The sequence below is a fragment of the Paralichthys olivaceus genome, chromosome 12 (assembly GCF_024713975.1).
Source record: "Paralichthys olivaceus isolate ysfri-2021 chromosome 12, ASM2471397v2, whole genome shotgun sequence".
Classification (NCBI taxonomy): domain Eukaryota; kingdom Metazoa; phylum Chordata; class Actinopteri; order Pleuronectiformes; family Paralichthyidae; genus Paralichthys; species Paralichthys olivaceus.
In genome coordinates, this window is record NC_091104.1 from 21,786,934 (window position 1) to 21,810,847 (window position 23,914).

Here is a 23,914-nt window from a genome sequence, read left to right on the forward strand (position 1 = left end):
GTACACAGGCTCAAATAAATAGTTGTACGACCCACCCACGTAATAATTAACTTCCTGGGTTGGTGCAAGAGTGACTTTGGCCACATAATTAGAGCGTTTTCTCCGCTGGCTAAGGTGTCAGACAACAGATGGTGTGATTATGGACAAGAAGACAGAGAAGCTTAGCCTGAAGCGAGAAGTGGGGCTGGCAGGAGCCGTGTCCCTCATCGCAGGCACGATGATTGGATCTGGGATCTTCATGTCCCCACAGACGGTGCTGTACACCATCGGCAGCCCTGGAGCCAGCCTGGTGGTGTGGGCGTGCTGTGGCGTCCTCGTGATTCTGGCCTCCTTCTGCTACGCTGAGCTGGGCACCGTCATCCAGGAGTCTGGGGGAGAGTACATCTACATCCTCAGGACCTCAGGGCCGGTCGTCGCCTTCATGCTGATCTTCAGCTCCGTGTTGTTTGTGAGGCCTGCTGGCGTCGCTGGCATCGCTCTGAGTTTTGCTCAGTATGTGGTGGCTCCTTTCTACCCAGAATGCCCCCCTCCAGAGCTGCTGGTGAAGTGCGTGGCTGCAGTTGCTATCATCACCCTCGCCACCGTGAACTGCCTCAATGTGCGCTTTTCCATGTCAGTGCAAGTGTTTTTTATGGTGGCCAAGGTCCTGGCCCTGGCAGTCATCATTATAGGAGGAGTGGTGATGCTTATCAGAGGCCACAATGAAAGCTTTAAAGACTCTTTTGCAAACACAAATGTGGGCATCAACCCAATTGGCATTGCTTTCTACCAGGGGCTGTGGTCCTATGATGGCTGGAACAATCTCAATTATGTGACTGAGGAGTTGAAACGTCCAGAGGTAAGTGAAAGGGAGATACGTGGAATGTGTTCTTTCACTGATGAAATGACGTGGGAACATTAAACAGTCAATGTTGAGATGACCTGTTTCTCCCATCATCAGCATAAAAGATAAAATAAGATTCCACCTGTTTACACAGGTGGAGAAAAGCAGTCGAATTATTGCTGCAGACTCCCATCAGTTAAACCATCACGTCACCCAAGATACAGTCTATATACTGGGGATAAATCAATTCAGTTAATGTTTGGTCTTGTATATCCACTGCCCTGTGGACTTGATACAGTATATATGTCATAGCAGTGAGTCTGCAGCAAGCAAAGAGCGAGGGAGTCTTTTTAATATGATGAAGTCTGGTGATAACTATAAAGTAATAAACCAGTAAGTAGATAAGATTAGATCAGTCATTTGCAAGTACTGTAAAATCATCTTTCATTTTAAATAGAACATTAAAAAAATAAAATACAAAGTCTTATCAGGAATAGGGAAGGTAATGGTGAATGAATGAATGAAACGTTTATTAGAGCATTTTAGACAAGAAAAAAACAAAGTGATTTAAAGGTTCAGTGTGTAGAATTTAGTGACCTCTAGTGGTGAAGTTTCATGTTGCAGCTGAACACCCCTCATCTCACCCTCCCCTTCCAAACATGATAGAGAACTTGTGGTAGCTTCAGTCATCATAAAAACTCTAAAGGTGTTTAGATTGTCCAGTCTGGGCTACTGTAAAAAACATGGCGGCCTCCATAGAGAGGACCCCCTCAATGTAAATATAAAGTATTTAAATATAAAGGACCTTTTCTGGGCTAAAGAAAACTACAATTTGTAAAAGGTTAAAGGTCCAGTGTGTGAGATGTGAAAGGAAACTATTAGCAGAAATTTAATGTAGAATAATCCTCATGATGTTTTCACTAGTTCATTTAATTTAAATTTTATTCAAATAAAAAAAATTTAAATAATAGAGCATTCAGAGCAAAAAGAAGGGTTAGGGTTAGGGTTAGGGTTCATCAGAATGAGACACACTTCAGCAACAAGACAAGCTACACATCCCGTTCCATTACATATCCATTCAGTTATTTTAAAGCATTTGTTTGAACATTGCAGTTTGGTTAAACTATTCCATTATGTACTTTTTCTGTGACACAGTGATATTATTATCATTATAATTCTCATTAAATGTATCTCTGCATTCAGAGTTAAATATCAAACTTTGCTGAAAAGATAGAAAATTATAACTTTATCTAGACGACATCGTCATCGTCCTTCACAACAAAACTTAAAAATAAAAACAGCAATTGAAGGGAAATTATAGCTGCAAAAGTTTCATCACATCAACTGCATCTATAATCACACCGATTCTCATGAATGACGCACTGTAACATGACAAGCATGTCAAGTTGCCCATGTGTGTTTGTGCTGCGGAGACATTCCTGCATCCTGCATATGAAATGATGAAAGTGATAAACTGTTGTGGTGACGAAGTGAAAGCCTCAATTTACCAATTAGATTTAAACAGCAGGTATGTCAGCATCAATTAGGATGATGTCAGAGGCTTCAGTGGTGTTTCACTATAGAATTATGTGTTAGTCATGGAAAGCAGGTATTGCTGAATGCATTTTCATATGCATAACGCACACGAGATGAGAGCACATTTCTTCCCAGCTAACACATTTGGATCTGAAGTATCTATTACAGCTGAAATTCAGAAAATGAGTATCGAAGGAGAAAAATAGGGAGATGCAACATATAGTTTATTGTTATTATTTTAACATACTTGTTTTTGACAGATTAGTCCAAATAGTAGGACTGAGAAGTTAAATTAATTCAAATAAATGTTCTTTTTGTCTTTGCCCTGTGAAAGTAATACAGAGGAAAAAACTGAGAAAAATAAAGTACAAGCAACAGTATTACTTTGATTTGTTTATTTTTTGAATTGAAATTGAAGTGTAAAACTCAATGCACTTATCAATCAATATCAGATGCATTATAGGACATGGGGATTGACCAATAAGAGAATGCAACTGGAAGTAATATTTTAGACCATAGTACAAGATAGATATAATAATAATAATAATAATAATAATACAAATTATAAGAACAACAATTTGTATAAATCATATTGCAGTTTTCAAGAACACATTTACAAAGTGCTTCATAGACAGAAAACACATGCAAGACAACGGATACAGTAAAGCAATAAAAGAAGCCCCTGGTGAAAAGCAATAAGAAATATGTAATGAAAAGTATGACTTGGCTGCACCTTGTTTTAGTGTGCTGCACCTTGTTTTAGTGTGCTGCACCTTGTTTTTGTTTTTTTTCTCCTAATCTAACGTCACTCAGCTCTGATTGTCAATAACTAGATCTTTGCATGCCTGTGAGGAAGCAGCAGATCTCAAACGATGGAGAAAGGAGCACAGAGGCTCAACCTGAAGAGGGAAGTGGGGATAGTAGGAGCAGTGTCCTTCATCGCTGGAACCATGATGGGATCTGGGATCTTCATATCTCCCCAGTATGTCCTATCGACTATTGGCAGCCCTGGGGCCAGCATGGTTATATGGGCCTGCTCTGGGTTGATAGCCATGCTGGGAGGCCTCTGCTATGCTGAACTGGGCACAGTGATATCAGAGTCCGGCGGAGAGTACATCTACATGCTGCGGACAGCGGGGAAAGGGGTGGCGTTCATGTTTGTCTTCAGCTTCGTCATGGTCATGAGGCCCGCCAGTGCCACAGGAATCGCCCTGAGTTGTGCTGAATATGTCGTGGCCCTGTTTTACGATGGCTGCGCCCCGCCACAGGTGCTGGTGAAGTGCGTGGCTGCAGTGAGCATCGTGGTGCTTGCCATTGTTAACTGTCTGAGCGTGCGCCTGGCCACCGCCATCCAGGTGGTTTCCATGGTCGTCAAAGTGCTGGCACTGGCAGTGATCGTGCTCGGAGGCTTTGTGATGCTTTTCCAGGGAAACACTCAGAACTTTGACAGGTCGTTTGAGGGAACAAATGTTGGTATCAACTCCATTGGTGTTGCTTTCTATCAGTGCTTGTGGTCCTATGATGGCTGGAACACTTTGAATTATTTAACTGAGGAGCTGAAACAACCAGAAGTAAGTTTTGTTCAGAAGTAAGTTCACTTTGGAAGTATGCTGTTGGTAAATATTTGACTAAAGAAGTTATATACTTATGTAAGTGTCAAACCCAAGATTATACTAGATCGACAATCAAGATCATAACAAATTTTTTATTCATGGTTTATTGATCTTGTCGATCACTCCTCCTCAAGAGATTAAGATCATACTTATAAGTCACACACATAAACAAGATTTGACAGTAAATTATAGCATAGATACAACATACATGTATAATGCTCATATCCACATCAGTGACAATGAACTTTGTGGGTTAAGAGCTGCACAAACCACAGTGAAGTTAATATTACATTTAGGAAGCTTACAATAAACAGTTTTTACAGGCCTATAACAAGTTACTGGTTTGCCAGACAGTATCAGTGTGTTATCTCAGTGTTCGCTCCACAAGGCTGCATAACAGCTACAGTGAACTTGAACTTGTGCTCTCCAGACGGCGCGGCCATGGTGGACAAAGGCCCTGAAAGCATGAATATGAAACGGGAAATTGGGTTGATTGGCGGCGTGGCTCTGATTTCGGGAACAATGATCGGATCTGGCATATTCATGTCCCCACAGTTCGTCCTGGCCTACGTGGGAAGTCCTGGAGCAAGTCTGTTAATCTGGGCTGTTTCAGGAATCGTAGCTATGTTCGCAGCGCTCTCCTACACTGAGCTCGGCACAATCATCCCTGAATCTGGTGGGGAATTCATCTACATACTGAGGATCTATGGGTCATGTCCTGCTTTCTTCGCGGCTGTCACTTTTCTCTTGGTCGTGAAGCCGCTCGGCATCGCGGCCATATCGATTAGCATTGCAGAATATGCCACAGCACCTTTCTACGTGGGCTGCCCTCCTCCACAGCTGGTAGTGAAGAGTTTTGCTGCTGCGACCATACTGCTTGTTGCAACAGTCAATATCCTGAATGTGTGCCTTGCTGTAAGAATCCAAGTGGTCTTCTTGGTGGCCAAAGTAGTAGCGCTGACATGCATAGTAATAGGAGGGCTAGTGGCGCTCACACAGAGCAGCACTGTCATTGTAGAAAATCTGAAAGTAGAGACTGCAATCAAAGGGACTCAGTATTCTTTGAGCACTCTAGGAATGGCTTTTTATCATAGATCATTTATAAATAGAGAGGTGTATCAATGTATAATGTATTTTTACCAAGAAGATGAAGGGATAAGCAATGACAATGGTAATGATAGAGCTATTGCCAATAATGGTTATAAATTAACAACCAATTAACAACACAGTTCTGTGTAGACCAGTAAACAAAGTGCCAACTCTCAACGATGTGATGCAGGTGTATATATTTATCTGTGAAGTCAAATTGCGCAGCAACAGGTGGCAGTTTGAAGCATTTCATATTATTCTTTGGCAGAAAAAGCAGGTCACACTAAAGTTTATATGACTTTTCGTGGTAGACCTTAGGTATTTTTTGTAGATCTCAGTTCTTTTTCTTCTTTTTTTCCCCTGCAGTAATAAGATATATGTTGTCAGTGTGAACCTTGTTCTGGGAATCTGGGCCTTCATAAAAGAATATGATGTCAATCATTTTCAAGTTATAAATTAATCTTAATCTTAACGTCGTTGAAAAAATAACCCACAACCACCAGCAGAGCGTATAAGGAAACAAGGACGGAAACATTTGTGGTCCTGTGGGTCACAGCCTTTCAAAATGAATCCCTTATACATTACTCTATGATTAATCATAGTTACCTCGCTGCAGCAGGACACAAAGTCAAGCTCAGACACGTCTGTAAACTTACTGCAGCAGATCTCTGTCCTCTGTCCTCCTTTTTCACTCAATTTGCAAATCTCGTTGAATCAGCTTCTACTCATCCTCTTTCCATTGCAGGCCACAACCCACCTCCACCCCTGCACCTCCTTTTCAAACTGAATCTGACCTTTTAATGCTGCAATGCTTCATATCAAGCTGAATTACAGAGTTTCTATACTGAAAAGTAGTGAATGTGGATCTACAGATTGTGTCAGTTGCTTAACAGACCTAAAATAACAACATGAAATTTAAAAAATAACACCAGTGTAGTAAATCATTTGAAATTATATATAAACTGTTATGGAATTTCCATAGACACTGTCTTGTCCTCTCTGAGGCATAGTGCAACTGGTTGTTGTGTTTGGAAAGTGCGAGAGCTTGGCGAAGGTCAAAGGCAGTGACTGCAGTGACTGCAGGAAAGCAGACTTCAGATTTATGAGAGAGCGTCATGTATGTTGTATGGATAAATTCAGATTTTCTCCTTGGCCAAGCTTCACTGATGAGTTGACCGTTGCTCAGCAGATTTTCCACAACATAAACCACAAACATGAACAGTAATATAGCAAACTCTTTTATTTAAAATATAATGAAAATCTTTTAAATATAATATATTTTTCACTGCAGATAAACCAGGTAGGATGAGCACAAAATCTTCTAACTTCACTATGCAACAAAGACTGTTTAAAAAAAGCTCTGCACACAAAGTCCGCTTTAAAAACAATAGATAAAACAAAATAAATACACAATAAGTGAAAGTATATTTTTGTCTCAGGTCAACCTTCCTCGGGCAGTTGTGATAGCCATTTCTCTGGTGACTGGCTTGTATCTGCTAGTGAATGTGAGCTACCTGACAGTGATGACGCCCAAAGAGCTCATGTCCTCCAGCGCAGTAGCAGTTACCTGGGGGTAAGGCAGCACCAAATCACACATTGTGGTAGAGTGGGTTCATTCTGATGTTAAAATAACTGATAAACAAAGGGGCTTTAATGTGATGAGAACCTTTACACTGTGAAAATAAATCTTGATATTCGTTCTACTTGTAGCAGGCGTCTTTTGAAAGTGGTTGTTGCAGCTTGTGTAAAAACGTCCTCCTTCCTCCTTCCACAGGAATAAGGTGTTAGGGAGCTGGGGCTGGATCATGTCTGTGGCCGCTGCGTTGTCAGCCTTTGGCTCACTGAACGGGACCTTCTTCAGCGGCGGCCGTGTGTGCTTTGTTGCTGCCAGGGAAGGACACATGGTGATGATTTCTTTATGTAACAGAGAATATGTTAAATTGTTTGGAGTGAGATTGTTTTCACAGGGCTGTGTTTGTTTTGTAGCCAGATATTCTGTCCATGGCTCACGTCCACAGACTGACTCCGTCCCCGGCACTGATCTTCACCACCATCGTCTCTCTGGTGGTGCTGATCCCAGGAGACTTCCAGAGCATCGTTAACTTCTTCAGGTGAAGGCGGGGTCTGGGTTTCTTCTTCCTTTCTTCAGAAAATAAATATACAACCTGTTTGTGTTTACCTGACATGTATCTTTTTTACTGTTGTCAGTTTCACTGCCTGGTTTTTCTACGCCATCACCCTGTCTGGACTCCTCTATCTCAAGATCAAGAAGCCAGAGCTCCCCAGGCCGTACAGGGTCAGTGTGACACACGTTTTTCTCTTTTCTTTCAACACTGATCTGATAATCACAGCTTGTTAAGATAAGATATAGAGAGAGGGATCAAGGTTGTGTTATTGTGTTATTTGTTGTCACATTTATTTCTTCCTCTCTCCGCAGGTTCCCATTATACTTCCCATCCTGGTCCTCATTGCAGCAGTATTCCTTGTGCTGGCACCCATCATAGACAATCCTCAGATTGAATACCTCTATGTGACTTTATTTATCTTCAGTGGGATCTTAATCTACATTCCCTTCATCCATTACAGGCTCTGCCCAGGCCTGTTAACAAGGTTAACAGTGCTGCTGCAGCTGTTCTTAGAGGTCGCCCCTGTAGAGAAAAACCTGTGATTTCCTCTCTTTATTAAACTGCTTTTAAACTAGACACTTGTTTTCTACAATGACACTCGGGCCCTGCGGGTTATATTCTCTCCTCAGCTGTTAACACACAGATTTTAACATCTTATAGACAGTGCTGCTGGAAACTGCAATCTGATGCTAAGTTTATTTCTAAAACTTTTATAATTTTATCACAATATTCTGGTATGTGTTGCCTGTTTGGAAAGGTAGTTTTTCTCCAAAGTTTACCTGTGCAACATTTAATGCTAAGTAGCAAAGCAGAGTATGTGCATAAATGGAAGATAATATCTGTTATTACCTCCACCAAGCATATTGTCACTCATGTCCATTTGTTTCTTGGTTGGTTTGTTTTGTATGTTCGATGGCAGGATTTTGCAAAAACTACTGAACAGATTTCTATGAAACTTGATATTAAAATATAACATGAGCCACGACAGAACCCAGGCAAAAAGAAATCAGGCATATTTAAGGAGCAGATACTGTATTTTTGAGTGTGTGGACTTAGATCTAGCAGATTTGAACAAGGTTTCATTGGGAAGCTTTAATTTGGTTTGTCTTTTTATCAACTAATCATTCTTCTGCAAAGGATCATAGAGCTGCAACAACTAACATTAGCATTTAGCTCCCATCACTGCTGTGTTAAGTAAAGCCTCACACATCTGCTAGTATGGCTGCAGGTACTGGCAGTCAACCATTTCATGCTGTATTCAGGTTTGTGCATGACTCAGTTTATGTGCAGTGTGTTTTTGTAAATGTCTTCATCCACTGTGAGTGGACACTGGGGTAGAAGATAAGATCTCATTAGAAGAGACTTCCCTGAAACAAGTGAGTCTTAACTCAAAGTATGCACTCATACAGATTGTGTGAATACATTCTTTTTTTATTAAATAATTATCCACCATAAGGATAAAACAAGACATGGCCAATTCATAGTGCAACTTTCACATAACAAAAGATTGTTCATCACAAAACAGGAAAAAACAGGTAAGATTGTGTATAATTTATTGTGTATGCATATGCAGACCAAAAAAGTCTAACACTGAAAAATGTTTGTGTCTCTTGTGTATGTTTTAATGTGTGCGTCTGTGTATGAGAGTCCTTTTGTTGAAAAATATATTTGAAGCATCACTCTGCTTCACTTTTCTTCTCTGTGCCATTAGAAGTGTTTGACTTGTATTCACGGCTCTGGCCCCCTGTCCCGCTCCCGCCACCTTGTGACGGCTGGTGGTAAAGCATGTGAAGGCGCTCTGCGTTAATGTCTGCATCCTGTGCCCCCTCACAGCACTTCATCCAGGACTGTGGAACAGCCTCAATGCCGTAGTGGGCCCCAGCGATGGCCCCAGCCATGCAGGCTATGGTGTCTGTGTCCCCTCCCAGGGCCAGGCTGTATGCTATTGTCCTCTCAAGGCCGCTGTAGTTCTCTGGGAGGCATTTGCGGGGCTGGAGGCAGTGGAGGACACAGAAGATGGCGGTAGGGACTGAGTGGAGCGCTGCAATACCATTACCTGGAAATAAAGACAATTTATAGATGGGAAAGACTTGAAATACACATTGTTAATGCCCTACTCTGTTATGAACCTAAATCACAGGCAAGGGAGGAATATGAGAAATGTGATTAAGATGGAATGGACAACGGGTGGAAAGCTAGATGAAAGGAAACATACTGAAACAGATACTGACCCAGTTCAGAGATGACCTCCTCGATGCTGACCTTGCTCCTGTCCATCAGGTCTCTGATTCTGTGGAGGCGGTCACTGAACGGCATCTCTGCTTCCTTTAGGCTGCACAGACACACCACAGAAAACATTGAATTTCTCAATAATGAGTTTCCACACTTCCTCACTAATAAAACCAAACTATGGACCCAGGAGACATGATTGAATCAGATCTGTGCTAAAGCAGACACAGAGGCTTTAAGTGCACAGTACTTACATTCTGGCATCACTGCGTGCTGCCTCATCTCCCTCAACTTCCTCCATCTCTGTGATTAGCCTGCTGATGAACTGCTGAGGTAAGTCTAGCGCCCCATGCAGGGAGAGGTGCACAGCCAATGCCTGCAGCACTGCTCCGTTATAACCCAGAGAGCAGGAGTGGGTCAGCATGGCGCCAAGACGGGCAAACTGGAGACGAAAGAAAAAAAGAAATAGAAACAGACCAACCTGTCAGTGATAAATAATAAGGACACTTTCTTCATGCAAGTCTTTGGTCTTTAATTTGATAAGATCTTTAATACGAACTGAGTCCACAAAGACACCCTCTGCTCACCCTTTTAACGTCGGCCATGTCGGCAAAAGCCAGAGCGAAGGGAGCCGCCCTCATGGCCCCTCCATTCCCAAAGGAGCCCCGACCATTAAACTGGTCCCTGGCTGGCTGATACACGTCACTGAGTTGTGGAGAGGAAAGCTTCTTCAGCACCTGGATCACTCCAGAACCATAACCACGGCCAGGGGATGCACTGTACTCCTTAGCAAACCTGGAGGGGTGAGATGCCTGAGGTTTAGCTGGTATCTTTGTGAGCACAGTCCCCATATTACCTTCTCACTGTAATAACATGGTAGATACTAATAACACTGTGTGTTTGTGTACCTGCGAGCCATGTCCTGCTCATCGAAGCCTGTACGGGTGAGTAGAGACTGGACCACACAACGTGCCATTGCCGTGTCATCACTGTACTCAAGAATACCTAACACACACACACACACACACACACACACACACACACACACACACACACCAGTGCATTAACATCTTGCATCACACATATCTTTAATATTTTTCCACTGTTGAGATAAATGATCTGTTAAATGATCTACAATATAGACTGCAGCTGCAAACTTCATTGTCCAGAATCGAAGCTGAAACAATAACTCCATTAAATTAAATATTATATACAAACCACTTTATCTTACAATAATAATAATATAATCATTTGGGGTTTTAACCTTTTAACCTCCATTATTGATTACAATTTGAGGTTGTACATAGACCTCATTTCACAAAATCAAGGCTTCATGGTATATATCCTAACATCTTTTTTTTTTATTTAACAGTACCCGAGGGACGGATAATACCAACCTGCTGCTGCAGGATGGTTGCTGCTTGTGCTTGTCCTTGTACTGCCATACTGCCCTGCCCCATTCCCTCCCTCCTCACTCCCCCGCTGACCTGCACTCACTTTACACATTATGTGTGCAGCCTCCTCTGTTTTCTTACAGTCATTGAACTGATAACAGAAATCTGATAATTGTCCTATGTGTAACTGTTTTAATTAATAATGTTAATAGGTTAATAGTCATTTATTACTTGAAGGCAACATAGCCATTATTGTTTTTGTATGTTCAAAGAGTGTGTGTTGAATTAAATGGGATTTATTGTTTTGTTTTTTGCAGTGGTATCGACTTGGGTTATGGGAATCGTGGAAATGTCATGGTATCAGTTACTAAATGTTTGGTATTACAACATCCCTACTGCCATTGTAATGTAAACATTACCTGTCTTTAAAAAATCCAATTGATGACTACTTCCCAATAATTGGTTATTTTTCAAATTAGAGTGATTGGATGAGCCACCCTGTTGCTTTAAGTTAAAATCATGTATCTGAATAACAGCAGGTTGTGAAGTATTCAGTGTTGTGCTGTATATGTCAAATTCATCTGCAGTCCCGGCTGAGGACCAGGGAACCACTGGAACAACCTCCCTGAGAAGATCCATCTAGCAAATGTAAATCTCTCTTACAGATACATATTGTGCCTTCTTTATGCACATCATAATGTTTGGACTGTTTTCTTATTTGCAGCATTGTTTGTATTCTCTATCTGTGCTCTATTGCTGTAATTAATCTTCAATTTTCTTTTGTTTGCCTTGAATTTTTTATTTCTAGCTCGTAAAGCACCTGTGATTTGAGAGGTGCGATTTTGTCGCAGTGGGCCTGGATTCTGAGAACAACCATCTATTTTCGGTCATCGATGCTACCATCTCGTGCAGAATGATATGAAACCTGGTGCATTCACTGACCTTCCCCTTTCGTCTCGTCGTCCAGGCCGTTCAGGTGCTGCAGCACACTCTCCATGGGCACCTCCTCCGCTCCTTCAAACTCACCGCCGACACAGTCCCCGAGCACGGCCGCGACCAGCGCTCCTCTGAACCGGGACAAAGACGCCTGGCCCCCCGCTGCTGCCGCCGCTCTCGCCGCCGACATAGCCATTCACCCGCCGGCGAAGAGACGTCAACCCACACCGAGAAAACCTCGAGCTAGTCCGCGGACCAGACAGCCAGACGTGCAGGTGACGACAACAACAACAACAGATGTCGCTCGATCGGCTCCTCTCTGCTGCTTCCTGAAAACGTCCCGGTGCTCGTTTGACCCCTTTAAGGGTTGGGGTCGTCCCACCTAGATGTACACACACATAGATCGGTCTGTCATTAGGAGACAGGCTGCCGTCTGTTCTACTTCGAGCTTTTCTATGGAAGGAAATACGCCCGATACCGAAAATGACATAGTAAATGCAACCAAAGATTCCGGGGGAACATGCTATTTTCAGCCCCCAGGAGATGAAGCTGTGACATGAACCCATCAGACATGTTGGGTCTTCAGTCCGATGGTTCACCTGCTGTTTACTGCTTGTTTATTCCCGCAGAACGCAGTATTCGACATGTTGTGTGCGGAGATACTCTCGGCTTTACGGTACATTTGCACCTTCGTTAACAGCGACATCTACTGGACAGGAGCTCAGATCTCAGAGAGGAGAAACCATGTACTGATTATTTCTGATCCTATGATGTTACTCAATGAATAATCATAGAACAGCACCTAAATCTAAATCTACATGTTTGAATCCAGAGCTACTTCTACTATTATTCCATGGAAACACACCTTTACAATTAAAGTCTAATCAATCTATCTATCTATCTCTTGCAATCAGCAATACACGATGTTCTTTGCATAAATATTCTTTTCAATTGCAATAGACTGCCATGACGGAATGAAACACATTTTTGCAAAGACTTAAGATAATTGGAAAATGGAATAAAAACATATTCGTACACAATAAAATTTCAAATTATCAACATGTCTAGTTTACACTACTGCACTACTATTACTCTGTTTTTTTCACGTGCAGTACTAATATTCATGTGCAATACAATTATTAGTGTTTGATATTAGTTTTTTTTATCACATGTTCAATACCATGTACAATATTCCATATTACTTACTAATATTATCATTACTACTTATACTGCCAGTTTAGCTAAGTACTAGTTTACTATCTCGAGTAAATTATTTTCACTTTTTTTCATTTATTTCTAAGAGAAACTGGTTCTGAATTGACCCCGCACACACTTTCTATTTTTTATTTTTACTTGCTATTTTCATCTTCACTTCTATTTTTGGGACTTAAAATGATCGTGTTATTCTCAGTGCGCTATTATATATATATTATTATTATTTTTATTTTTTTTTAGAAAGCAGTTAAGCAAATTGTGGCGGAGGGTGTGATGATGTGAGCAAATCAGAGCGCAACAATAAATCGCATGTGTGCTGTGTGTGATAAGTCGATGGTCCTGCACGGTGCGCACGCTGTGGATTTAATCACGACGGCAGGCAGCGCTTGTTCCACATACACATCCTCTGTCTGGGGCAGGCGAGCGTCAGAGAGTGGAACCTTCAGCCAGGAGCAGCACGAAACACGGTAACGCTTCAACTCCTCCGTCGTCCTCTCTGTGTTTTCCATGTCGCATTGTTTCAGAAGTACACCCGGACCACACGCTTACATTTCTACACAGGGAACTTACCGCTGTTAGCCGTCTAGCTTGTTTCTCCGCTGGGCAGCGTTCTTGTTGTTGCTAGCTTCTCGCATACAAAACCCAGAACCCTCCGTGGAGGTGGGTGGGAGCGCGAGAAGCGCGGCGTCTGCATCGTAATTAAAACATGGCGGATTCCGAGGAATTTAGACTAAAACGGTTAAAGGTAAGAAATGCACACATCGTGTTCGGCCACGGCGACTCTCGGGCGGAAAGCCGATCTTTTAGCTGATTTAACTTGCACGACGCGCTGCGACTGCGGGCCAGCTTCCGGTCGAGATGTGCATATTTATGCTAACGTTAGCCAGCTAGCTTAAAACCCTGTAGCTTGCTGCTATTCAGCTCTGATGCGCGCCGCCACCGCCGAGCTCCATTCAAGAGCCTGGAACAAATGATCGTGAGCACATTCAGCCCAGTGTGACTCAGGTCATTTGGATCATACGAGTCTGCATGAGAGCAGTGCTGCAACTTTGTGCCGCAGCTGACTGCTGGCTCCTCAGCATTACTGCTGGCTCCTCAGCAGCAGAGACAGGGCTGCAGCGAACAATAGTGGAGGTTGTGTTGAAGTTGAATGTTGACACACGAATGACTTAAACGTGAAGTTTATTTGCAGTCTCGGGCAAGTATGACATGATCTGAGTTGCTGGTTTGGTTTGTTGGTTTGTATTGAGTAATGGATTTACTAAAATGATATAAATTACCAACATTTTAATAGACTGGTCATTACTCCTCCATAAAACTGAATGGACTGAACGCGGCCCGTAGCCATTATTACCGATAACAACCAGATATTGACAACTCCAGGGTTCTTGGTTTAGTTCCCTCAAACACGAACATGAAGAAGTTGTATTCATTAAAGACATGAGTTGTGTTTCTCACTGCAACCCAGACTTTAAGATAACAGCTTGAAATTATTTTGGTGATTGTTGTGTTTGGGGTAATTATTCTATAATATTCTATAACTAAGTGATTGTGCCAAGAGGAACGTGTTGAAATGGGGTTGTTGCTGCAGGCAGTGTGTACAGCAGGGGCATCTGCTGGTCAGATGAATTTATAACAGTCAGCTCTATTGTGGATGAAGATGGAGCTGCAGTGTGTGCATTTGCTACACTAATAGTTTTCACGGCAGACATCTTGACTGCAATAAAAACACTGGTGTAAATTAGTCATATGCAGCCTACACTGATGTACTTGGTGCCACCTTTGCTTTTTATGCTATGACAGCGTGAATTTAACTGCTCACATTACACCATAACAAACGTACATTAGTGTGTAACCGTCAGAGCCTATGTGAACACACAATTTGCACAACTGGCCCTCCCTATGTGCAGCAGGCTAGTGAGGAAGTTTCCACATTTTTTAATATCTGAGGCTGGATGTAGTTTATCTTTATGGAGAACAGATTCATAAAGGGTCCAGTTTTGTATCTGGGACCAACCTCAGGATTTGTGCCTCGTGTGCATAGTATGCAAACATTGAGAATTGAAAAAATCTCTTTACACATAACTCAAACTGAAGAGTGACTTGGTTTGTAGTCATGGCTGATCAGGTATTATCTTATACATCTAAGAACAAGTGGGGTCCATAAGTCTGAGATCATTTTTTATTCGCTATAATTTATTTGGCAAATCACGGTTGTTCACTCTGTATTTAGAAATGCATTTAGATTTTAAGGTTTGTGAAAGTTTTCTTTAAAAACTGTACTTCAGGTTATATGTACTTGTAAAAGTTTTACAGTTATAACTTTTTTGTCTTGATAGATATTCTGTGGAAAAAGATCTACATGAAACTGGTTTTGTAAGTTTGGTAATCAAGTGTAGACGGGTAAAAAGAGCTGACATGAGTTTGCTTCTTGAAATACCTCATTTAACAAGCCTCTCTCTCCCTTACAGCATGAGGAGCACCTATCCAGAGTGTTTGATGAAGTGATGGGGCTGGGAGACTTCGCTGAATCCTCTAGGGGCTCTGCCACTTCTTCTAAGAGTGGAGGTCAGGAGGAAACAAAAGCAGTAGATGAAACATCAGGACAAGAGGAACAGCAACCGATTGAAGAAGATGATAGCAATGGCAGTAGACCAGAAGAAAAGATGGATGAGGAGGTGGTAGAATCTCCCTTTCCCCGCATTTCCTCCCCTCCTTCTGGCCGACCCTCCTCATTTACCATGAGAACCAATGAAGGAGGAGGAGGAGGAGGAAGTGGAGGGGCAGCATTTGATGATGCCCTGGATGGCCTTCCTCTGTACGGGCCAGAAGAAGATGATGAAGATTGGCACTTTGCCCTGCCAATGGGCTCCTTGGAGGACGTCGATGTGGATAAGGCAAACAGACGAAAAAGCAAAACGGACAAGGTGAACAACTCAAGTCAAGGCGATCCCTTTACTCATGAGCCCAGAGGAGGGGAGGAGGAGAAAGAGAGGGATGAGAGCACAGAGTCTGCCAACACTTCCCACTCCTCCCAGGACAACACACCTGACAACAGCCGAGGTAAGAGGTCCTACAACGTAGACAGTTTCAAAGAGGGGGCCCCTAATGCCTTATTACTTGTAACTATCCACCTTATTGATCTAAGACTATTCTTTTTCCAGCTGTAATCAAAGACGTACTCTAGTAATTTTACACATCAAGTTCAATTAATTTATTGCTGAAAGCTGTATTTAGCATGTAAAAACATAATGTCTTCTGTGGCAGTGAAGGGAGATGTAGAAGTCTGAGAAAATAATCTAGATGATGTCTGGATCATGTGTGGCCCCGTTTCCTGTGGCTGGGCTTGAAGCCCCTTTTCCACTGGACAAAAAACCCACTAACAGCCACTAACGTCTGGCTTTTGTCTGCAATGCATTCACTCCCAGGTCAAATGGCTCTTCATGAAGACACAGGTTTTTTTATCGTCTTTGGTTCCTGTTGGCAATGAGACATGCAACATGACACCTGGTTGAACACGTTAATTTCTTCCTCTTCTGTATTTTTTCTGTATTTGATGAGTGAATAGACAGGAACATCTGTGTACTTATTGCTTTGTTGTTTGTGTTTTTCATCTTTGCCACAGCTTGAAGAGTAAATTCTTCCTTCATATCGCACAAGATGCAACAATGGAAAAACAGAGCTGCTAGAGAGCTTTTTGGTTCCCAGTGCACTAATGAAGTCGTACATGACTCACCAGGGGGAAAAACAGACAGGGAAACTCCTCTACTAGCAACAGGGAATGGAGTCAATCGCCTTTTTTGGTGTTTGTGTTTAAAAACCTGGTGTTAGTGGAAGAGGCAAAGAAAAAAGTTGTTGAGCTACAGCAAAGAGTTTTTTTATAAATAAAACTAAACAAAAAGCCATATGGGAGAGAATCTGCGAGAAATTAAATGCTGTGGGTAAAACAAAAAGAACAACCGATGAAATCAAGAGAAGATGGCAGGACATAAGTAGAACAAAAGACAAATAGCTCATAATAAAAAAAACATCAGCAAATAAAACAGGTGGGGGGCCAGTGGAAGAGATGCCAATGATAGGTCTGGATTATTTTTGATTCTGTCAATCCAAACATGTTAACACGAGCAGTAAAAACCCATTCCTTCCATTTCTTCCATGCCGTCTCCTCTTCACCACAATAACTGCAGCCATCTGTGTGCAACGCTGTGGCGTATTAAATATAGACGCACAAATTCACAATCTGCACAATTATTTTTCATGCTTTGTAAATCACAATGCATGTTCTAAATTAAAGTATTTGCATCTACTCCTCCCAATATTTTGTGCACTCGGGTAGAAATGCCTGATATCGCATATTCATCAAGGCAAACATACTAAATGGAATTGTTATTCCACACGCAGTCCTCAGTGTGCACTGTTGGTAGATCAGCTTGCATGTTTTTTTGCGAGTGAAATCACATTTGCACATGTTTTAAACTCACAAAGAAGTAGTAGATCAGGCCCTAGGTGTTCATTGTTACTTGGGAGATATTGTGGGTTGAAAAATGTTTGGTTGAGTTTTGAAATTTAGGTGCTACTGTGTTCTTTTATCTAAAAATCTTTTTCCCTCCCTGTCAGATGGTGGTGCCCTGAACGAGGGAGAGGAGACAGAGGACAGCCAGCAGGGAGAGGTGGGCAAGATAATCAAGAAGGTGCTATTGAAGTTATTTTTCAATCTTAAGTTATTCAACGTGACTATTATTGATATTTCAGCGGTCAGAAGCAGCTCCGGTGGAGGACAGTAATCCCCCGACGTCTCCGACTATCAATATTAAAGATGAGCCTATTGATGAGGGCTACGACGCTGCTTTACTGCCTCAGAGCTCCATCAGGCAAATCAAAGAGGAGCTGGAGCATCAGGAGGTACGTGTGAGGAAAGGATGTGACAAATGTGCAGCTTAAATGTTTCTATTCTCTGCGTCGTATTATTTAATATTGAATTAAAACAACAAACTACTGAAGGTGCTAACAGCTTATACTGAGGAAGGCACCGTGAACGACATAAAGAAAATCACATTTCTTACGTTTAATCATTTCAGGAAGAGCTGAGAATCAGTTCTGTCTACTCTGTAGGAGGAGCAAACACCTTTGTGTCTCCTGCTGGTGAGTTGATAAGTTGTTTTGCTTTTTTCACTGTACATTTTTTGCTCTCTTTTGAAACGACAGCAGTTGTTTTTGGTTATATTGACCATGTTCAGACCTGGACCCTGTCCTGAGTGGTCTGATCACAACTGCAGCTCTGTTGTAATGTGTCTTGAGATCACCTCCTCACACCACACGGAGGAGGAGGAGGGACGCACAAGGCCACATTCTTTTTACTGTGTGAACACAAATGTGTCTGGAGCAACACATATGAAGGACAGACTAGTCAGCTGATGTCTCTGACCCCCTTCAGTTTCACTATGAATCAAACATATTTTTCCTCCTCTTAGATACTTTGAAATTACATGCATGTTAAGTTGTATATAGAGCAGGGACCTGAGATCTGATCACAAGTAGTCCCAGGAGACACATTCAGGATACGTTTTAATTCCAGGTGTGTATCATGAACTTGGAGCTGTCCACTTGTGATCAGAGCTCTTAGGATGGATGTTAATACCAGGTCTGAACAAGGCCACTGGGATGAAAGAGCCCTTTTAATTTTACAGAACCTCTGATATTCTATTCATATAATCACAAATGTGACTTCACCAGTCCATGACCTAATGTAGCAGTCAATGAAAGATGATGCTTTTTCCCTTTTGACTTGCAAGCGTTTCTTTACCAACCTTTCTCCTCTTACCCAAGTGCCAGCGGCAATCCCTGCCCCACCCCCAGCAGCCATTTTTATCCCAGGTAGAGGTACAGTCCTACAAGCTATGACTCAGCTTCCTGTGAGACCAACAATTTCAATCCAAGGTTCAATACCAGCTTTGGCAGCAGTGCCCCAACGCCCACCTCAGCCTCCTGTTCCTGGTAGTGTTCGCTGCAGTGGCTGCTCTAAGGTACAGTTGTAACTCTGCTGCTTTGTGTAAGAATGGGCCACATATGTGTTTTTAATATTGAACAAATCCCGTCATCATTAATTTCAAAAATGTCATGACATTGACTTGGAAATGCATCAATTGATCTATATATTGGTCAGCTACAGTATATTAATGACAAGACTTTGGGCAATGATGCAGCCTTTTTCTGTTCATTGTAATTTATTTCTCGTAATTTTTTATTTTTCTGCAAATGGTTTTAGGTTCTGCTGAAAGGCCAAACAGCATTCCAAAGAAAAGGTTCGACGCAGCTCTTCTGCTCCACAGTATGTCTGACTGGACATCTGCCTCCAGCACCCAAGAATAGATTGTGTTTCCAGTGCAACAGGTACGCGTTACCGACATACATGACTCGAACAATAGTTTCTTGCAGATTTCTTACACCTCCAGGTAATGATCTTGGCGGTACTGTTCCATTGAGAGCCTGATTGCATATTAAAAACTAGAAGAGCAAGAACGAACACAGACAGAATCATAACCTCCTTAAGTAATAACATCTGTCATATAAAATACAATATATAACTTTTTTCTAGTTTGCTCCAACCCTCTGTTCTGCCATCACTCTGTATGTTTTCATCCACTGTGTTTATTCCCTGTGCTTCTCTCTTTGCAGGGAGATCGTTCAGCCCAGGGACATGATCACGATTCCCGCAGATGAAAACACATACATGCACTTCTGTGGCCAGTTCTGTCTGTCTGTCTTTAGACACAAGAAGAAACATAATGACAAGCCTCCTGACAAATGGGCTGAAAAACGACTGGAGAAGAAGCCAGAGAAGCCGCCTGAGAAACCAGTGGAGCGACAGCCTGAGAAACCCTTCTGCAGTGTCTGCAAAGTTACCAATAGGGTAAGAGGCTTGGAACTTTTACTGTAAGAAAAGATTTGGTCAGTGTGCCTAAAAAGCAAAATCAGGTTTTCTTCCAGAAATTCTCTTCCTTATCTTCTTCTCTCTCTTGTGTCCTTATGTTTGACTGGGGTCATCTGCTGCAGATTGAGCATGAGGTCACCCATCAAGGTCGTCTGCACAGGCTCTGTGGTGATGCTTGTTTTGTAACATGGCGCAAGATGCGTCACTTAGCCATGAACTGCTGTGAAGGCTGCGGACTTTACTGTAATAGCAGCTCAGGCTCCTGTCAGACTCTCACAGTGGAAAGATCTCAGCTCAACTTCTGTAGTCCTACTTGCATTGGCACCTACAAACAGGTATGTGTCTGTGAAACATATTTCCTTCTGAAATTAGGATGTTTCAGTATTTATGACATGGTTATATAGATTTGGCATAAAGAAAAAATACATTTTAAGCTTCGCTAACCAGAAATCACATAATATCAAATAAAATGGCCACTTATCAAGCATGTTCTATTGATACAAAATGTAAACGCCTAAATTGTTTTTGTGAAGACCTGCAGAAAGACAGTGGACTGTGCCTACTGTCACAAGATGGCGGTGGTGTCCTCCACCATCATGGAACGAGACCAAAAGGGCAAAGTTCAACTTTACTGTTCACCTCTTTGTGTTGAACAGAGCCGACCACCCCGACATATGCTCAGCGGTAAGACACACGCGGCAGAGACACACACTCGCATGCCAGTTTGGGAGGGGTATGCATTCATAAAGCTAGGGTTGGTAATCCTGGAAAAGCAAGTGCCTGCTACACTTTAAATAAGCAACCGATACGTCCCAACCCCTCCCAACGGCCCTCTCACAACTACGGTCATATGAACACTTACAGCCTTACAGCTGCTTGACGCCAACTTTTTCCCTCCAGATGGTGAAGAGTCTGGTCATGTGCAGTAAGAGCAGGGCATGGTGCACGCAGGCAGGTCAGTCAGTGATAGACCAGGCCGATCAGTTCAATTCAGTTTTTTTTTTTCAGAAGACCTCATTTATTAATTACTTTTTGGACGCAAAGAGGATTTCAAGAAATAAGAAAGTGTTTTTAAGAAGCAAATCACCAACCCTACCTTTTTAAATGCAGAAGACTTGAAAATCATGCTCAGTTTTCAAAACACATGCTCTCATACTAGCAATATTTAACAGCTAATCAAATCCTTTCGATTTATTTTTATTTTACTGCAGGTACTCCATTCCCATGCAGCCTGTGTAAGGTGACAGCTGTTCCTCAGTATCATCTGGCCATGGTGGACGGCACCATTCGTAACTTCTGCTCCTATGACTGTGTTTCCATATTTAGGGTAAAGGCACCAGTAGCAAACGATAGCCTGGTTTAAACCTTATCTTCTCATAATTTCGACATTGCTCTGTCTTATTTTTCCTCCATGTCTCTTTAGAAATCTGGACACCCCTCTCAGCCAGACCTGACCAATGGAACCTCCTCTCTCAGGGACCCCTCCATCAGAGATGCAGCCAAACCAGGGCCCTCTGCTGGTGCCAGCTCAGTTCCTCCCATTCCTCAGGACTACCCATCTTCAGTCCCCTACCCAGGCCATCATCCCAGTCATACCTCAGTGCCCCCAGTAGTGCCTCCCTACATAGCATTGTCCTCCCCCTCTGTCCCAGGGCAAGCACCAACCAGAGTACACCCTGGTCAGCCCTCAAAAACAACTGAAGGTGGACACATTGACACCTCCAGACTGACCTGCCATCAGTGCAGCAAACACTTCAGCAGCAAGCCAACACTATTCAGTCACCAAGTAAGGAGCACAGGTCAAAAGCATGTGTATATGTAGACTCTCACTAAATACACACTTGACCATATCCATAAAGATGACAACATTTATGCTATATTTTTTCTTGCAGGGTCGTATTTCTATGTTTTGCAGTTCAACGTGCTGTGAACAATATAAAACCCAGAAAAATATCCTGGCAGTGTGTGAATGCTGTAAACGGGAGAAGGTCCTCTTTGAAAGCATCAGCTACAACCAACAGGAAGTGGTCTTCTGCAGTGAAAGTGAGTTCACACAGAAATGACTTTTTCACATTTTATTCACCTCTGTTATTTACATCGACTAAGTGAATAATTGAAGCCTGGCATTTTTTTTGTGTAATTATTGCCAGTTGACTTGGTCACTTCAGTCACAGTCTTCATAAAACTAGATTCAAATCATGAGAAACTACATCTCTGGTCGTTTATTCTTTTAAATTCATAATGAATATAGTTTTAAATGCTGTGTCTAAAACCACCAACTTAATCCACACATTTCCTATCCGCTGGTAACTTGTACAGTGAACTGTTTTGGGATTAGTGAGTGATTTCAGACAGAGCTGAAGTGTCATTTTACTTTTGGGGCAGAAAAACATGTTTATTCCACTGTAATATAAAATATGCAATATCCCATTTGTCATGTGTTTCAGACTGTAAGGTTATCTACAAACATGAGCTGACCTCTCGTAACAAGGATAATGCCTGGCGTCCCTGCTCCTACTGCTCCAGCATCAGCCAGAAGATGCTGCACAGTCATTATGGCGGCAAGATTGAGGAGTTCTGTAAACCCCACTGCATGTCCCAGTACACTGTGATCTACTATGGGGTAAGGAGTTGAATTTCACATCACAATCTTCAGTGTCTTACACTATAAGAAGCATCTTAGTATGTGTCATTTCTGGTTGTTTCTCTCTGCTTATCCTTATTTCCTTTGTCCCTCCTCTCCACCTGTTTCTTTCCGTCATCTTCTGTCCAGATGGGGAGATGTGACAGTTGTAGGAAACAGGGCTACATGACGGAGAAGCTGCAGTGTTTGGGTTCAGTCCGTAACTTCTGTTACCTGCCCTGCCTTCTACATTACTGCCACCATCATTTTGAGACAAGTCAAATCACCAACAGTAACGGTACTGGAACGGCCCCACAGACACCATATGGTAACTCGTGTCAACTTTGTGTTGATATGGTGTTGAGCAGAGTTTGTGAAAGCTCATCCAAGATAAAATATGAGTGGGAATGTGATTTGGGAATGTTCTCACCTCACTGCACAGTTGGAGATATGTTTAAGTAGCTTTTAAGTTTTAGCTTAAAGGCTCAGTGTGTAGAATTTAATGACATCTAGTGGTGGAGTGTAATGTTTCAGCCGAATACCCCTCACCTCACCCTCTCCTTCCAAACATGAAACAGAACCTGTGGTCGCCTTCAGTTGTCATAGAAACTTGAAAGGTGTTTAGTTTGTCCAGTTTGGGTGACTGTAGAAAACATGGCGGCCTCTGTAGAGAGGACCCGCTCCTGATGAAAATATAAAGGCTCATTTTAGGGGAAAGAAAACAACAAGTTCTACAATTTAGATGAAACACACTAGTGAAAACATCACAAGGATTATTTTATATTCAATTTCTGACAATAGATCCCTTTCACCTAAATCTTACACACTGGACCTTAAGTAAAAAGTTAACTTAAGGTTCAAATAATCTTAAATATAATTTTACACGTGGGCTTGGATTGTAAAGTCCCTTCTGTCTTTCTTCTAGCTCCTACCCAGCCACACCACTCCTCAAAGATGAATCCTGTCATAGCTGATGTCGTCTCATTGGCCAGCGGCTCTGCCACTCAGCCTAGTGTGTCAGCAGATACTGCTCAGACTGGTTAGTTTATACACATAACTCTGGGCGGCTGTTTTCAAAGTACATACCCGATTCTCTTGTGTTTGAGACACTTGTCCTGGACAAAGCTCCTTACAACCATCCAACATAGGAATTACTTATCTAAATGTTGTTTCTAGTGAGAAGTAGAGATTTTTCTTTATTGAATTTAATCAACTAATATAATATTATTTAGTTATGGTAGTCATGGTATATGTATTTATGATATGTATTTCTACAGTGTTGTTATAGTTTGTCTTCTCTTTTGCAGGAGCTCTTCCAACCTCCATTGACGGCAAGAACCATGACCATGTATGTACTTTGGGTTTTTGTTACAGGTTAGACCAGGGGTGGGAACATTCT

The 23,914-nt window shown here is 42.1% G+C and overlaps 3 protein-coding genes across 11 annotated transcripts in view; 2 read left to right on the top strand and 1 right to left on the bottom strand.

Moving 5' to 3' along the window:
- LOC109628032 (b(0,+)-type amino acid transporter 1) lies at window positions 1-8,962 on the top strand. 2 transcript variants are annotated; one of them, XM_020084889.2, is made up of 6 exons: window positions 1-838; window positions 6,501-6,634; window positions 6,836-6,965; window positions 7,048-7,172; window positions 7,270-7,357; window positions 7,499-8,962. In XM_020084889.2, exons 1-6 carry the CDS (start codon window positions 140-142, stop codon window positions 7,727-7,729), a joined length of 1,407 nt encoding a protein of 468 aa, XP_019940448.1. In that variant the 5' UTR covers window positions 1-139; the 3' UTR covers window positions 7,730-8,962. The 2 variants fall into 2 exon arrangements, with proteins under 2 accessions (XP_019940448.1, XP_069391855.1); XM_069535754.1 differs by lacking the exon at window positions 1-838 and adding an exon at window positions 3,093-3,930.
- Window positions 8,598-13,672, bottom strand: adprs (ADP-ribosylserine hydrolase). Its single transcript, XM_020084890.2, has 7 exons — window positions 13,532-13,672; window positions 11,753-12,128; window positions 10,325-10,421; window positions 10,004-10,211; window positions 9,671-9,858; window positions 9,419-9,519; window positions 8,598-9,243 (listed from the first exon to the last, which is right to left on the bottom strand). Exons 2-7 carry the CDS (start codon window positions 11,940-11,942, stop codon window positions 8,864-8,866), a joined length of 1,164 nt encoding a protein of 387 aa, XP_019940449.2. The 5' UTR covers window positions 11,943-12,128; window positions 13,532-13,672; the 3' UTR covers window positions 8,598-8,863.
- The window catches only part of LOC109628030 (zinc finger MYM-type protein 4), a 22,491-nt gene continuing 11,836 nt past the window's right edge, over window positions 13,260-23,914 (top strand). Inside the window, exons 1-17 of one of the 8 annotated variants that reach the window (XM_069535745.1) lie at window positions 13,260-13,428; window positions 15,433-16,024; window positions 17,579-17,631; window positions 17,714-17,863; window positions 18,040-18,103; window positions 18,788-18,984; window positions 19,227-19,351; window positions 19,637-19,871; window positions 20,015-20,227; window positions 20,426-20,576; window positions 21,104-21,219; window positions 21,316-21,678; window positions 21,785-21,935; window positions 22,340-22,515; window positions 22,666-22,813; window positions 23,441-23,554; window positions 23,823-23,863. In XM_069535745.1, coding sequence (XP_069391846.1) covers window positions 15,469-16,024; window positions 17,579-17,631; window positions 17,714-17,863; window positions 18,040-18,103; window positions 18,788-18,984; window positions 19,227-19,351; window positions 19,637-19,871; window positions 20,015-20,227; window positions 20,426-20,576; window positions 21,104-21,219; window positions 21,316-21,678; window positions 21,785-21,935; window positions 22,340-22,515; window positions 22,666-22,813; window positions 23,441-23,554; window positions 23,823-23,863 — 2,853 coding nt within the window. In that variant the 5' untranslated portion in view covers window positions 13,260-13,428; window positions 15,433-15,468. Of the gene's footprint in view, window positions 13,429-13,564; window positions 13,707-15,238; window positions 15,338-15,432; window positions 16,025-17,578; window positions 17,632-17,713; window positions 17,864-18,039; window positions 18,104-18,787; window positions 18,985-19,226; window positions 19,352-19,636; window positions 19,872-20,014; window positions 20,228-20,425; window positions 20,577-21,103; window positions 21,220-21,315; window positions 21,679-21,784; window positions 21,936-22,339; window positions 22,516-22,665; window positions 22,844-23,440; window positions 23,555-23,822; window positions 23,864-23,914 lie in introns of those variants that run through there. The other 7 variants (XM_020084887.2, XM_020084885.2, XM_069535743.1 and 4 more) reach the window with 7 other exon arrangements.